General features: G+C 38.9%; 1 protein-coding gene across 1 annotated transcript in view; it reads left to right on the top strand.

Moving 5' to 3' along the window:
- The window catches only part of RPGRIP1L (RPGRIP1 like), a 168,417-nt gene extending 157,689 nt beyond the window's left edge, over window positions 1-10,728 (top strand). Inside the window, exons 24-25 of the mRNA XM_019505718.1 lie at window positions 5,416-5,549; window positions 9,122-10,728. Of these exons, the coding sequence (XP_019361263.1) occupies window positions 5,416-5,549; window positions 9,122-9,225 (238 nt within the window). The 3' untranslated portion in view covers window positions 9,226-10,728. The remainder of the gene's footprint in view (window positions 1-5,415; window positions 5,550-9,121) is intronic.
- The last annotated feature ends 5,800 nt before the right edge of the window (window positions 10,729-16,528 follow it).

Here is a 16,528-nt window from a genome sequence, read left to right as displayed (position 1 = left end):
TTTTTCTTTTGTTTCCCCCTATCTCAGGGGTCCCAGAGCAAGCTGAGGCCCAGAGGGCATAACTAGTAGGTCTGCAGGCCACCGCAGAAGTAAAATGCACAGCGCACAAAACCCAAGAGAGGTGTCAGAGTTCTGGATGCACCTGCACTGGAGGAACGGCCGCCACAAAACCTGGTGTCCCGCTGGAGGTTGGCATGAGGTTGGGGTGTAGGGGTGGTGGAGCTCCACAGACGGCTGTCAGGAGGAGTACCCACCACTGAGGGACCTTCAGTGGTTCGCCCCCCCACTGGTAGTACATTCAAAGTCGTGGCAGGTGAGTTTGGGGGTGGCCAAAGAGGCACTATAGACCTACCTCAGGGACCACAAGAGACAGCGGTACATCTGTCACCAGCTGCTCGGGCCAAGGCAGCACATGAACGGCTGTTCAAGGCCAGGCAGGAACAAGGACTAACATTCTTGTTCTGTTCCCTGTTAAAATAAATAGTTAAGTTGAGGTAGTATCTTAAAAGTATGTGCCAAAAGTTGCATCTAGCCTTATTCCTTGCTTTTGTCTCTAATGCCTCAATCATGTAACTCCAGTGAGTTTGACTAGCCATAGCTACCAAAGCATTTGGCTGCCCTCTATCCTTTTGAACATAAAATAACCAGATTTATACACAATATTCTAAACATAGCTTTCTCAACCTCTTTTAGAATGTTTGTGTAATTTACTGCATCTTTCATTAGCTATTTCATTTGATATGTATATGAGAATTATTTCTTTTTTGTTTGGATTGTGCCAGAATTTTGACAGTTTCATCCATCATAATCCATTGGCTCTCCTGCCTCATGAATGTGGTGTTTGAGATATACTCAACAATTCATGTTGTCCTTTCAAAATAAATTTTAAGATGCATATATATGTATATATATGTATATATATAAAAACGTGTGTGTGTTAGTAATTAAAAACAAACATTTAAGTAAAGGAACTAAATATTTATTCTTAGATAATTAGCTGAACTTAAAACTAAAACCCTAGGAAAGCATACTGCAATTGCTGCTAATGTATTTGAAGGCTTTTAGAAGGATTTATTTACATTTTATTTAAGGTGTCATCTTTTATACACTTGGATTTTGTGCAGCTTGTTTCACATTTGGAATCGTGCTTACTGAAAAATATTTAGGTGGTAAAGTTTATGAATACTCATGGCTTAAACAACATTGCCAAGTTATATCTATACAGTTAACTCTTAATTCCTGTCATTTGGTCAGTACCACTGCTTTTGGCCTCTGCACAGGCCAGTAATTCAAGTCAGACACAACTGAACACTACAATTATAAGTTTGAAAGGAAAGCAATATTTGGATGCAGTGATTGAAATAAATGCATTTTGTGTATCTGTTGGGTTTAGATGTTTAGGATTGGCAAACAGGTCCTTGCTTGGGTTGGATGATAATTTTATTCAGAGGTCTTATTATTTAGACTGTATCCAGATCCTTTTAGAAAAACATAACAGCTAGTAGGTATTAGCTATGATGGGGAGAGGACTAAAGGAAATGACATAAGAGGAGAAAGAAGAAAACTAAGCTGTTTTCCTTTTTTTTCTGTTATGTGTTTGATTTGATAAGTGGCAGAGAGTGAGAAAGTTAGGAGGAGGAAAGTTAGGACACAGAACTGGGAACAGGATGGGAAAAGATTAACAGGTAATTGCTATACCCAGATAAAGAGAAAATCAGTTTTGATTTTCTCTTTTTTAAACTGTTTTAATAGACTTATGAGTTTCAAGTAGCATTAGTGACAATATAGGTCTCACTCAACACTAAGCAAAGTAAATAAAGCTCAAAGCAATTAATCCTAGAAATCTTTAAGAAGATGTACGTTATATGTGCTTGTACCTGGGTAGTTATCAAGATCAAACTCTAAACAGCAAACACATGATACTACATTATGAAGATACGGGAACAGACTTTCTGTTGTAATTTTGTTGCTGTTTTGGAGCATAACTAGTGGCATTTTTCTTGACTGGCACATGCTCACCTGATACCCAGTTGGGATGTGTACTTTCCCAAATATCTTACAGCTGAATATTTGCAGTTTATGTTTAGAAATATTTGCTTCATTGAATATGGCTAGTATTTCTGATATTTGGGAGATTTATTGTCTGGTATTGCTATTCCTAATAGTTCTTCCATCTGTTTATCATGATTCAGCACAGTGCCAAAATAACATGTACATAGAGAATGCTAGGTGATAGTAATTCTTAACTGTATTGGCAGGTCTTCTGGTTCTGGTTGACTAGTTTCTGTAGTACAGAAAGATTTTAACCAGCAAAACTCTGATTACATTTAATTTATCATTTTCCAATAGAAGGATATATATTCCAATAAAAATTAAAAACCTCACATTGAAACTGAATATTTGAGGGGGGGGGGTTTTCTGGAGGTGAAGTTCATTTGTCATTTCAAACAAACTGTACATGAAGGTCAGTGTGCTTAAGATAAACCAAAAACAAAACATCTTCTGTATTTTGTTGCATTTTTAAATCATTTTATGAAACTCTGGAAGTATGTAGGTGTAATTTCATTTTATAAATAGAAAAACTAATGTAGGGAAAAAGTACCTTGCACAGCTGAATTGACAGCAGAGCTCAGCAAAGAATTTGGGAATTCTGGCCTTAATCCACATACTCCATCGTGTAGACAGACCTATCTTTCCTAATACATTGAAGTATAAATAGGAATTGGCTGTCATCTTATGTAAAAATCATACTTCTTCCAACCAAGGATAACAAGCATTCTGCCCCTCAGCCTATATTGTAAATAGGGTTTGGGAGATTGGAAATTGTTGAGATCCACTCATCAGAAGTAAAAGCATAGATCAGGGTTAGGCAATTGTTTTGGCTGGAGGGACAGTTTTGGTGAGCTGTCAAGGGCCATAAGGGTAGCCCTGCCCCTTGACAGGTGCCCTGCCCCCCTGGTGACAATCTTTGGACTGGAAGTCCCACCCCCTAGCCCCTGACCTTTGCCACCAGAAGTCCTTCCCCTTGCCCCCAGAAGTACTCCTTTTGGGAGGGAGGGTTGCCATCTGACACAGAAAAAAAAATCATACACTAAAAGTCAAACATCTACTATAACATATTTTAATTTTATTACAAAAAATATTTTTGTCATGATTTGTGTTCGCATAGTGTATATAGAAGTGACTGCATAATAGGTCAAAATAAAGTCTTACTCTGGTATATTGTGTGTGGGGTGTGGTTGCTGTCAGTGTGGGGGTGTGTGGCTTGTGAGGCGTTGTGGCTGTGTGTGAGGGGGTATAGGGTATGTATATGTGGGGAGGTTGTGGGGGGCAGAGTGTGGGTGTGTGGAGTTTGTGAGGAAGGATGGGAGGTTGTGGTGCACAGCCCCTGCCACTAGTGACAGCAGCAACAGGTGGGGGCCCTTGGGGCACTTGTGGTACTACTGCCTGGCAGCACACGGCTCCAACCAACATTGCACATGGTGGCAAGGTGTGCAGCCAGGCCAGTCCACCTCTATCATGGGGCTCCCTATAGCGCATGTGCAGCTCCTGGTACTTGTGCACCAGCAGGGGGAATCCCAGCATGATAGAGCCAGCTAACACTGGAGAAGCAGGGGGCGAGGCTCCCCATCACTTCTAGTGGAGTCTTCGCATCTGCATAATGTGGGCCAGCCTGGATGTGCTTCTTACTGCCACGTGCAGTAGGGTGGTGTGAAGCTTCGGATGCTGATTCGTTTTGGAGGAGATTCAGCCCAATTCGGTGGCCAAATCTCCAAATCTGAATCAAATTGGGGACCAGTAAAAAGATCCGAATCAATTTGAAGCTCTCCAAATTTTCAGAAAAGGTTTGGAAAGCTTCAGTGATTTGGGCAGTCCCCACCCCCTGCATTAGGGAGCTGGAGCCGGACTTGGAGCTGGTAAGTGGGGGCCAGATGAGGGGGGGCTGGGGGAGGGGACCATGGGGGGCCCCTGCCAGCCTGCATCCCCTGCCTGCTCCCCCAGCCCCCCCATAGCTGCCCCACCTGGCCTCAGCTCCCGATGCTTTAAAAAACAGCCCAGGTGCTGCCAGATGGGGGGCGATCTCCCCTGTCCCCCACTGCCTCATACTGCGTGGGGGCTCTGCATGAGCTCTCTGAATCCCGCTCACTCCCCCAGCCCCCTCCCCCACCATGGCTGCCCTGCCCACCCCAGCTCCGGCCCTTTTAAGACCAAAAAAATGAAAAAAATCCCGGGACTCACCAGCTCCTGCAGCAGCCTTGGGGCTTTGGGGGCTCATGATAGAGTCCCCCATGTGGTGTGGGGCAGCAGGGGGCAGTGGGGATCTCCCCCTGCTGGGCAGCACCTGCTGAGTGCAGAGGGTGGGGTTGGTTTTTTTCCTTAAAAGGCAAGAGCTGGGATGGGTGGGGCAGCCATGGGGAGGGTTGGGACAGGGAGGGTCACAGGGCTTGTGCAGAGCCTCCCATGCAGCCTGGGACAATGGGGGCAGTGGGGATCAATCCCATCCGGCAGCACCCGGTGAGTCGGGGTTGGGTTTTTTTCAAAGTGCCAGGAGCTGGGGCGGGCAGGGCAGCCATTGCCAGGGCTGGGAGAGTGGGCAGGGGATGGGCCTGGGTGAGTCAGAGATTCAGCAGCAGCTGAATCTTTGAATCAGATTCAGCTGAATCGATCAGGGACAGTGATTCAAATCACCAAGTCGAATCTCTGTCCCCTGAATTGGCTGAATCCAAAGCAAATACTAGCTGCTTCACACAAGTCTAATGTGCAGCTCTGCCCAGAGCCGTGTGCCTCCAGGCAGCAGTGCCATGAGCACCCCAAGAGCTTTGGCCTGTTGCTGCTGCTGCCACCGGCTGTGGGGGCTGTAAGCCATAAGGGAAAGTGTGGGGAGGTCCCCACACTCTCCCATCCTCATACCCACACCCTACCCACCCAAGCTGCATGTTCCCAATTCCCCCCAGGGTGCAGGCTCCACACTCCTGCCAGCCCCAGCCCCATGCTCTGTGCTTCTGCCCAGCTGCAGCTTCCCCTGCCCCTGCCACAGCTTCCCCCGCCCCTACCACAGCTTCCCTACTTGCTGCCAGGAGCAAACACTGTAGCAGGGAGACAAGGAAGAGCTGCTGGAGGCTGGGGAAGCTGAGCAGGTCCCCCAGAGACTGCATCAGTAGCAGCAGCAGCCCCACCCAGAACATGCTGGCTGGGCTGTGCCTTTCCATGCACCAGGGTGGGAGTGAAGTGTGCAGGTGGGGCAGGGTACAATTAATTGTTGGGCACCTGTTGGTTGGATGGAGTTGCCTGGCAGGCCAGATCCGGCCCACAGGCCATATTTTGCCTGCTCCTGCCTTAGATGTTTTGCCTTTTATGTTTGCTCTTTTACCTGTGTGGCTTTAATCACTTAGAGATTTTTCATTTTATTTTTAGCATACGATTTACAGTGGTTAGTGAGCCCCCAGAAGATGAACAAGAGCTAGAATGTGAAGATATTGGCTTTGCATATGTTAGCCTAAGAGAGATATTTCAGAAAGAAAAAGACATTATTGAGCAAGATATTGATGGTAAGTTTAGAAGATTTCTTTAGTCTTAACTTTTAATGTCAATTAGTTAAAAATACTAGATTGTTTTCTTCTTTATTCCAAGATATTTAATACTTAATAATTTTCGTTGTTATATTTTTGTGAATTATTCATTAACTTATTCAAGTCTCAAGATATACTTGCATGTATGTGTATAACTTAACACTGAAAATGGCTTGTATTGCCTTAACTTTCTAGAATTAATTCTTCCTTATAACAAGGAGTTAGACATTTAAATAAAAATCTGAGTAATGTTACTAGCTTGATTTTAATAGATTAATTGATATTGCAGAGCCAAGAATCTGTCAGGCCTATTTAACATGTACTATGTTTTTATACTTTGAACATTCAGAGTAATTCTTTTAGGGTTAGTAATGATTTAAACATACTTATTTTTCCATCAGGAATTTAGATAAATACTTTCACATGCATATTTATCAGTGTGTTTAGGTAATTATATTATCAGTATAGTGTCTGATGGCCAGTCTTGGTTCTGTTGATGTCACTTCAGTGGGTAACTGGTTGTCATAATACAAATGCTAAGGTTTTTAGATGAACGGTAGTATTTATATATTTTATACAATACACATATGATGTATAAAGTTTCATTCAGTCTGAATTTATTCAGATTGTACAAAGTCAGAGATACAAAAGTTTCTATCCTCTGTATGCCGTTCGCAATTCATATGGGACATGCAAAATACTTTTGGCTTATAGTACTCATGGTAAGAAAAGATGTAATTACCCTGACTAATTGGCAGGTGCTTTTTGAATGAAGTACTGTTTTGGGCTCTCCTGTATTTAAATTCTTATATTATATTCATGACTGTGGGCACATCTACAAGTTCATTAATGCACCGCAATTACAAAGCATGAAGTTACTACCTGTAATATCAGGTAGTAACTTAATGTGCCATAATAGGTGCTACTGCACAGTAGCCCAGAGAAACATTTTTTTAGTGATGCTAATACTCAGTAAAATAATTGTACTATACATTTGCACATTAGTGTGGCTTGCAAAAACTGTGCTAATGCACAGTAGAATTACTCTACTTCCCTGTTAGTGTCTTGTGTAGACACACCCTGTGTCTCTTTTAATGTTTAGAAAAAAAACACTAGAACTAAATGAATATAGCTCACAGAATGGCAAAAAAGAGCATCTCCAGAAATTTACTTAGTGCAAATAATTATAAAAACATTTCCTCTTGAATCAGGTCTTGTAGGTCCAGATGTTTATTAAATTTGCCAATAACAATAGTTAATAGTTATTTAATACCGCACCTTTGTTTGACATTCTCAGAACTGTCAGTAACTTTGTCAATCAATCTCCCTGACCTAGTCTAGACTGGAAAAATGAGTGGTATTTTAAAGCATGTTAGCTAGCATGTATAAAGTAACATGGTTTTAAGCGTTTCTTAGTGCCTAACAAAAAAAAAATGGAGGTTAAATTTTGTTTATTTTTAGGGGGGATAGTGTCTTGTCTGTTCGTAGCATGCAGAAAGCCTTATTCTTAAACAGCTATACACTCAGACAAAATATCAGCTTGCCATTTGTATACTAATATCTTTAATATCTAATATCTCTACAAATTGATTTGGCCACAATCATCCACACATCTGGCTACAATATACACAGTTCATTATATCAAATACTTTTGTAGATAAACATGAATAGGAGTTCCATAATGGACACTAATATATAACACTGAGTAAAACTAAGCTGTTTCAGAAGCATGATTTGCCATTTGGATAACAGTATTATAATTACTGAAAGCTGGTTTTTGTTTTTTTATAAAGAGATCTACTAGCAGACATAGTGATACACCCACCTTACTTATCTATGTATTTGTCTCTATGTTGATGAATATCAATCTGGGTACCTAATTTGAAATTTATTTATGTACATGTCTGTTATTAGTTGAAAACATTGCATTATTTTGTTAAATACTCAGTATCTTTATGTCCCATTTTATACCTTTGAATCTTACCTGTTTCTGTTCCCCTTTATACATGCTGGTAAATAGTCGTATGCATACATATATAATTTTAGGTCTGTAGCTTTGATGCTAAAATAATTTTTCCATTGAATAACTGACCCAAACAGTCACATTAATTGAACTACTACAGTAAAGGAACATAAATGGATAGGTCCACCATATGCCATCTGAAGTCACAAATATATACATATAAATATCTCTGTGGGTATATGTATACATATATGAGATTAAGGTAGAAACATTGGTTTATCAGATTTGTGTAGGTATATAGAAAATTGTTTTGACCACACCAACTTTGGAAAAAATAAAGAATTAAGGATTTCCCATTGAAGAGATCTTTCTACCATTGAAGTAGGTGGCAATGTGCTCATTGATTTCAGCAGAAGCAGATTGAAACCATACATGTATTTTATTGATTTGTTTTTTACTATAAAAAATGATTTAGGAAGTTATATTGTATACACTGTTCTGTTAGCTTAGAAATTAGACCTTGTGCAAACAAATGGGGGAGATGGAACTGAATGTATTCCTTCAACCTGCTACAAAGAGGACTCAATTTTACCAGGTGCTTAGCACTAGGGCTATGCGAAGCTTCAGTCCCTGATTCGATTTGGTGGAGATTCGGCCTGATTCTGTGGCCAAATCTCCAATCCGAATAGAATCAGAGGACCCTTTAATCTCTCCTAATTGAATCAGAACCCTCCAAATCGATTTGGAGAGATTTGAAAAGATTTGGACATAGACACAGCTTTAAATGCTTCTTCTACATACCTCTAGGTAGCAGGCGGCTCATGAGTGCTGCGATGCTGGGGCACTTGGAATATCCCACAGAAGCACGGGGGCTCCCCAGCAGACCCAGAAGTACTTCTGGTCCACTTCCAGGTCCGCTGGGGAGTGCACGGGGGGAGCACCCCACACACCCACCCCCAGCTCAGCGGCTGGTGTCTCCTGGGCCTGGGGGGGGCACCCAAGGTCCTCCTGCAGCCAATCACTGAGCTGGGGGGCACGGAGGAGCCCCCCTGCACACTCCTCAGCAGACCTTGAAGTGGACTGGAGTCTACTTCTGGGTTTGCCGCTGAGCACGTGGAGGGCCACCCCCTTGCACTCCTGTAGGACGCTCCATGCACCCCACCATCTCAGCATTCACAAACCTCTCTGGTACCTCGAGGTATGTAGAAAAAACATTTAAAGCTGTATCTATGTCCGAATTGCTGATTCTCTGAATCAGCATTGAATCTTCAGATTTGGACTCAGCCAAATTGAATCAGGGACAATGATTTGAATCAATGAATCAAATCACTGTCCCTGATTCAGGCCAAATCTGAATCAAACAGGGCCTGTTTCGCACACCCCTACTTAGCACCATCTTGAGCCTTTGATTTCAGTATTGGTTGAGGTTGTGTTTACTCCCTTGCAGGATTGAGCACTAGAACTAAACTTCTTTCCTTTTAACCTTGTGTTGTGTGACTTTTAATCTTCCCATGTGCTAAAACAAAATTATAAGAACACAGAAACTAAACAAAATTGCTAATATTCTTTTCTTATGTTTCCTTTCCAGTTTTCGATTCGCAGGATGATAGTGCAGTAATTGGAAAGCTCAAAGTAACAGTGGAGGCCCTCCATGCTCTGCGTTCAGTCCGTGAGGAATGCAGAGATGACTAGGAGGCATGAAAGGGAAGTGTGCCTACAGAAGCTTCTTCTCCCAATGAAATACATGCTTGATAACGCTTCAAAAATCAGATCTTTGTAATTACTATAGTACATTTAATGTATAATTTATATGAAAAAGATGCTTGATTTGTAGTTGTAAAGTTTTGTATACTTTTCAGTCTGTTTGTTTTTATATTTCCCCCCTAAGGCTAAGAATCTCTGCACAATGGACAACAGATTCTAAATAATTAATACCTACATGATTGAACGATGTGCTTTATTTTGCATTTTCAACATTTTTCCTACATGAAATAGTAATAAAAATGCAAGTCAAATTTTTAATTTTTAATAAAAAAAGCATAAGCCTTAGAAAACTGATTAAAAATACTTTTATGTTATCCCTAATCACCCTACTAAATGGAATGGCTGTGATTAGCCTCATTAAGAATTTTATACTGTGAAGATTTTATTAGAAGCAATATATGAAAATTACTTGGATTAATGTGTTAATCTGCCTCTTTAAAATGCTAATATCCATTTTATGCACATTAAATCTCAGTATGCATTTTCTTTGATGCATGCAGTTTCTATCAATTAAATATAAAGAATGAGGCTACTTGCAAGACTTATTTAATTACTGCAACCTTTTTAAAAATAACTTTTGCCCTTCCAGTAACATTATAATCAGTTGTTTGTGATTATCATGATTTGAAGAAGTGCGTGGGTAGTTGCAACCATTTTTGTCTACAGTAAAAGAGATTTACATTTTCAACCAACAGCTATCAAAGCACAGAAAGAAGATATAAAAGAATCAATCAGATTCTGTTCCGCTTAGTGTGAGCTGTAGGGACAGGCAAGTGATTTTTTTGATCACTTTTAGAACTTACATCAAACATACAATGTTTCGTTGTATCTGGATAACCAGTGGGGAGAAAGCAGCTTGGAAAGTTAATTTTCTAGCTTTTAACCAATCTCAATGAAGGATTTAATTGATATTTTTAATGGAGCTATGAATCAATGCCGCATAAGAATTCTCTCTCGAGAACCAGGATATAATGCATTTCATTTTTTTAATTTACTTTTTTATTTGTCATTTTCTTCAAAGGATCTTATAGGCTATGGGTTTTCACTGTTTGCAAACAGACTATGTTTCTTCATAAGCATATGTAAAGTATTCAGAGAGATAAGTAATTTATTAAAATCTACCTAATTTGCCGTGATATATTAAATCTCTGCTTCACTGATCACAGACCATTTCATTTAGAGAATTAGGCATTCCCTCTTTGTGTGATTAAAGCTCTGGAAAATGAGTTCTTTGCTCCTATTTGTGAACATTCAAAGCCTGCTAATGGCAAGAAGATGGAATAGATTATGAGACAATTCATTACAGTTCAACAGCAAAAAAGCAGCTATAATGCAAAAATGCAAGTATGAATATCTGCATATAGTTTGAACCATCTGTGCTCTAATGGCTTCAATAGCGGCTCTTCGTCTTCAGTGGGCTTTGAAATGACATCCATACAATATGAATTTGTTGATGTACATTGTAAGGCCAATGGAATATATTTTAACCACAGAAATCTCTAAATTCTACCATGAACTGATAGTGCCTTCAATTTCGGGCCTATTGCCTCCAGGAGCTGAACTACTCTCATCCAGAGTTTGTCGGTCCTTGCAAGAATTCATTCCTCTGGAACATTCTCTAGACCGCAGACAGCTGCATTCCTGAACCCCTCTATTCCTAGTAAACAGCCATATGTTTGTTGTCATTTGGGCTGGCTCTTAGCTCATCATCTGGGCCGCTATTTCTAGCTTTCTTTGGCTCTGTGCAACAATATTGTCATTAAGACTGTTACTATACATTGCAGTAATTTAAAACAGCTAGATTCAACACTGAGATTAACCAAGTGGCTTTTTAGAAATTTTGTTGTGGTATTTCATCAGGAGGTTCATATTATTCTTCTAATACTTTGCAACCCAAACTAAACGCTCTCCACATAAACAAAGAAGTGAATTGTACTGAGTTTTTTGTGATTGTTTACTGACTTGCAGTGGATCTGTATGTAATGGAGCTGTGTTGCTAGTGCTTTTTTCCTTCTGAAGTAAACCATGTGGTAAAATTTAGAAAATCAGCAATGTTCATCTCACTTAAACATTTACAGTAACACCCTTAACTTTTAATCTTCACCATCTGAAGTTGAAAACCTAGAAGCTAAGCTATTGTATATTCATTAAAGACAGATTTCTATAGTAAATTGCTGCAAAATATGCCAGTTGACATTTGGTTACACAGTGTTAACTATCCTCAGCAACTCCAACATTAACATGTATGATTTGCATCAGGTCCTTAGGCATATTTCTTTGTAAAGCTCACTATTTTGCAGTTTCTGATTTTAAAAAAATAATCCCAGTATCTATACACGCTTTTTATTAGTAAGATAGATGTGATATTTAGGCTATGTACAAATATTCATTTCTACTGCAGGAAATTTATTACATTAGAAAAATAGCCTCAGACCTGAACTCTACAGACATTCTTCCAGCCCCATAGTGGGAGAGCTTCATAGGCAGCCTCACCAGACAGTGGGCACAAGAGGTCGACTCCCATCTACTCTCCTGCCTGATGAAAAGCAGCAGCTGCCAGACAGCCCTGGAGGGTTCTAGCCCTGGGAGAATGCCCCTCTCATCCCACCAATCAGTTGATTGGCAGGAGCGGGGTATTCTCTCATGGTGGAAACGGTCCTGGTTTTCCTTCACAGGAGAATAGCCTTGCTTCGTGTACTCCTTTGGGCTGACCTACAGACACATAGAGTAGGGGAGAAGCACTCAGCTGCTGCAGCAAGGCTGACCCAGAACAATGCAGGGCTAGGCAGGGGCGTTTTGCCATGGCAAGATGCTCTGCTGCTTATCTTAATGGCAGGGGAAGGCAAGGGGAAACCAGTTGGGCTAAAAGTTGGATTTATAAGCATGGTTTACCATCCCCACTGCCAAGCTGAGCAAGGTAAACCAGAGGGAGTGATATGGCAAAGCTCCTGCCTGTCTCTCACACTGGGAACTGCATTGGGGTTTGTTCCACCACTCTTCTCCCATCTACTGGAGGCAGGAAATAGCTGCTCCCCTGCACCTTCTCCAGACTGGGGTAGCCCTGGTCCTGGGAACCATGCAAGTCTTTCCCTGGCTGCACTTCTTCTGATCCCCAAAAAGAGTTAAGCCAGGGGAAACTCCTAGGGAAACTCTCCTGGGAGTGTTTCAACTCTGGTTGTTCCTGTATTATTTTTCTCCCAGTACAACCATTTTCATTCTGAGAGAAAACGTTTAAGCATCAGGCACTTTTGTTTCTACTGGAAGAATGGAGATTCTCCCAGTAGAAAATGTACATCTGTATGTGGCCTTAGTGTGGATTTTCTCAGCAAATGTATCTCTCTCTCATGCAGCACACACCAGAACATTTGTAAGAGAACTTTCTGCTTGGAGCAAGCAATTTATACTTCCTACCCCATGGTAAGGTAAATTTTAGGTCCAACTTTTAACTGGCATGGGAAAAACAACAGACAGGTATGTGCCCAGATTCCAAGTGTTAAGCCCTGAAGAATGGCCCTTCTTGTAAACTATTTATATAGGTCCTCCATCTATTTCAATTATTTTATCTAGAACAAAAGGTGTAGGTTTTTTGGTTGGCAGGGGTTGTGTTATGAACATTTAAATCAGTATTTACAGAAGAAGATTATTCTCTATCTATACCAGGTGCTAAAATATATTTTAAGTAAGTGATGTTTAAATATTAACTACCAAGTTTTTTTTTTAAAAAAAAAACCCTTTTCCTATTCTAAATAAGGCCATGCAAAAAGAGTAAGTTGTTTATGGACATGTACACAGAGGTTCTGGATAAATTAGGTTGCACATGTACAGAGCATTCATGACCAGATGATTCTCCTTTTCTGTACTGTCATGCTCTTCCACAGTACTGTTCATGATTGGCAGATTAAGCTCCCTGAAGATGTTCAATAAAGCCAAGATAGCAACACTTTTATTCTCTGTACTCTGCAACTTCTGTACTGTTTTATCTGCAGGTTTTCTGGTGTATCCACAAGGTAAATCATGTTTTACCCCATAGTGCACCATCCTGGTAAAAACTTTAAGATAATTTAGTAATAAAACACTTTAAAGTAAATGCTTTCTGGATCTAGGCAGCAACCCTACAAATTTGGTCAATTATACTACACAGGGGTCTCCAATTATTTTCTTGTACATTTCTGCTAACATCCATAAAAATAAATAATGTCCTCATTAAAAATTCAAGGATTAATTAACTTGTCTCCAAAAGAACTTTTACAAGAAAAATACTAATCACATTCTATGTATATTTTCTTGTTTTAAAATGTTGTTTTTTTTAGTAAACAATAGAATATTTGTATGAACGAGGAAAACACAAGAAAGGTCAAATCTCACCTGTTACATTCAGTTTGCTCACTTTGATTTAGAACTGAGGATTACATATAAATTCAACTCTACTATAGTTGTACTATATTAATAATATGTTTGAAGACAAGAAAAATGGGGGTTTCACGTTGGAGTTAGGCAGGCAAATTTCTATTCAAGAGCACAGTAATGTTATTTAAATTCAATTTTTCAGTTATGTCATGAAAGAATATATATTTAAAATCATATTTACTTTATATAAATTGACCACTTTAACTCTAGGGCTTAATAACTAGGACCCAATACTACTGATTGTGGATGGGTAATTTCCATTGCTGAGCAGCAGAAGTCCCTTGGAGTTAATATATAAAGAATAATGCAAAATTATCAGAGTATGAGACTCACTTGATTACATAATATGTGTGTTTATACATATGTTTATTTTTAACAAAAATCCCACTATTTTTTGTTTGTTTTCCTTTGGATATTTCTAATGCATACATCAGGATAAATATTTTGGCCCAAATTACCATCGTTGTTGTTGTTGTTGTCTTCCCTATTGTATTTCTCAATATAAAATAATCTTTGTAATATACAGGATGTGACAAAAATAGTGAATTAAAATATTATTTTAACAAAGAAGAACTGAAAACAGACATTTTTTGCAAAAATGTAAATACACTGGTGTAATTCCTGTAATGAAAAGGTCTCATGCTGCAAAGGACTGAGAACTCTGACTTTGAGACAGGAAACTGGAAAGCATTTAATTAAAGGATCGAATCTTAGTCCCTTATAAAGCAATAAGGCCCAGATTCTCAAGTAAATCCTTTATTCACTTAACTTCATTGAAATAAATAGAAATTAGGCATCTAAACAGTGGTCTCATCTACACAAGACAATGCGCAGATGACTAATTTTACTGCATATTAGCAAGGTGGACAAAACGTGCTAATGTGCCAATGCGCACTAGGTTTAATCTAATGCACGTTAATGTTACTAAAAAAAATCCATGTGCGCTAATGTGCAGTAGCACCAATTACAGCTCCAATTACAGTGCATCAATGAATGTGTAAGCACACCCAGTTACTGGAAAGTGTATTCTTATTGATTTCAAAAGAACAAAAATGTAAGGATTTTGCAGAATAAGGAGCAAAGTTCTCAATCCCTATAATTTTTAGTTGAAAATGCTTTTTTTCCCTTAATTATCAGAACCTGGTTCTGAACACACTGTCTGAAGAGGCATGGAATGCCTTAACAACTCTGAAATTTGAGATAATTGAAATGCTTGCATTCTCTTAATTCGAGCAGCTCTACCATGGTACAGCATAATACTATGTTAATGTACAGTTAAAAGTTAACATTGTTTCAGCCACTTAACGTTTTGTACAGAAATATAAATAGAAGCATTTTAATATCGATTTCCATGCCTTACTGTTCACTATAGTAAGGGTGTCAAATTTCCACCCACTCTCCTGTGAAGCAATTGACAAAAAACAGCTATTTTATGCTTAACAATGTGGTTTGTTCAGAAAATTTTTCTTAGACTTTTAGTGGTAACACATTTTCCAATTTGCCATGGTTTACTGCTGCTTTGGTTATATTAGGGTTTTTTGCAGGGACGGGAGGATAGTTGCTTTGTTTCATTTTTAAGAAAAGGAGAGGACTCAGATTAGCTGAATAAAACAAAGCCCACACTGAAATTATACTCTTCATGCCCTTCATTCATTAACTGTTAACACATGAAACTCAGATTGGGTGAAGAAACCATATGCCACAAGCTGTGAGAAACAAGCATCTGATCTTGGAGCCTCTGAACACACCCATGTCCTCATAACAAAATATGAATTATTTTTGTAATCCAACATCAATAGCTGGAGCAATGCAAAACAGGACTTACACATGTTTTAACAACAATCTGCTTAACATTTTTGTGGTTTTGGAAAATAATATATTTTATATTTAGTCAAACTGGCATCCTTATTGAATACAAAATTATTTCCTTATGCATTTTGACAGCAAGAAATGGACTGTATCTTTGAAAAATCTATCAGTAAAAATTGTGGTTTTTCTGCTGCAAAAATCAACCGAGTAAAGCTTTTTTTATGTAAAGCTATCAGGCAATCAATGATTAATCTGATTATTCATTCCTAAATATACAATGCATCTATAGCTTGAAGGCTTTTGGCCTCCTTTATAGGAAATAACTAAAACCAGAATTTATCATAAATAAAGCAACTTGCCCAAATACATCAAAGATTATGAGAAACCATCATGCAGCATCCCACCCAAGCATAACACATAAACAATTGTATATTAAACACTACAACTGAAAAGTGAAATAATATAAGTAATAAAATATACAGTAGCTAGAAATCTTTATACTTTTAAAAAAATATTTTAATACTTTTTTCCCAGTACAGTCTATTACAATAGCACACAAAAAACAGTCCCATTTGGAAGTTATTTCTGGTTGATTTGTTTGTGTCTATGTTCGTGTTGCCTCCATTTCTTAGAACACTTTAGCTAATTAAAGAGATCATCATATATATGTACTAAAATACAGTAATGTAGCCTAAACAGGACCCTATGCTAATATTTTATAATCTAGATATATTCATTTTAAACAAATAATATAAATAAATAGTATTTTATTTTAACTGAAATGCACATTTTCACCCCATCTATGCCTGAGTGATTTTTTTGCATAGTATCCTATCAGTCGCCAAGAGTTCTGCACACAGGTACTACAATAACCATTACCAAATCCAAAAAGTCACTGGTTCTCCATAACAGAAAATCCTGTGGTCTTCCCAAATCTCTCGTCACTCCTTTACCCTTCTACTTTTTTATTCAATTGGTTCATTTATAGTTTCATAGTTTCTAGGGTCGGAAGGGA

The sequence above is a fragment of the Gavialis gangeticus genome, unplaced genomic scaffold, assembly GCF_001723915.1.
Source record: "Gavialis gangeticus isolate Ggan-Ray unplaced genomic scaffold, GavGan_comp1, whole genome shotgun sequence".
NCBI lineage: Eukaryota > Metazoa > Chordata > Crocodylia > Gavialidae > Gavialis > Gavialis gangeticus.
Note: the sequence above shows the minus strand (reverse complement) of the source record. Positions and strands in the feature narration are given on the sequence as shown.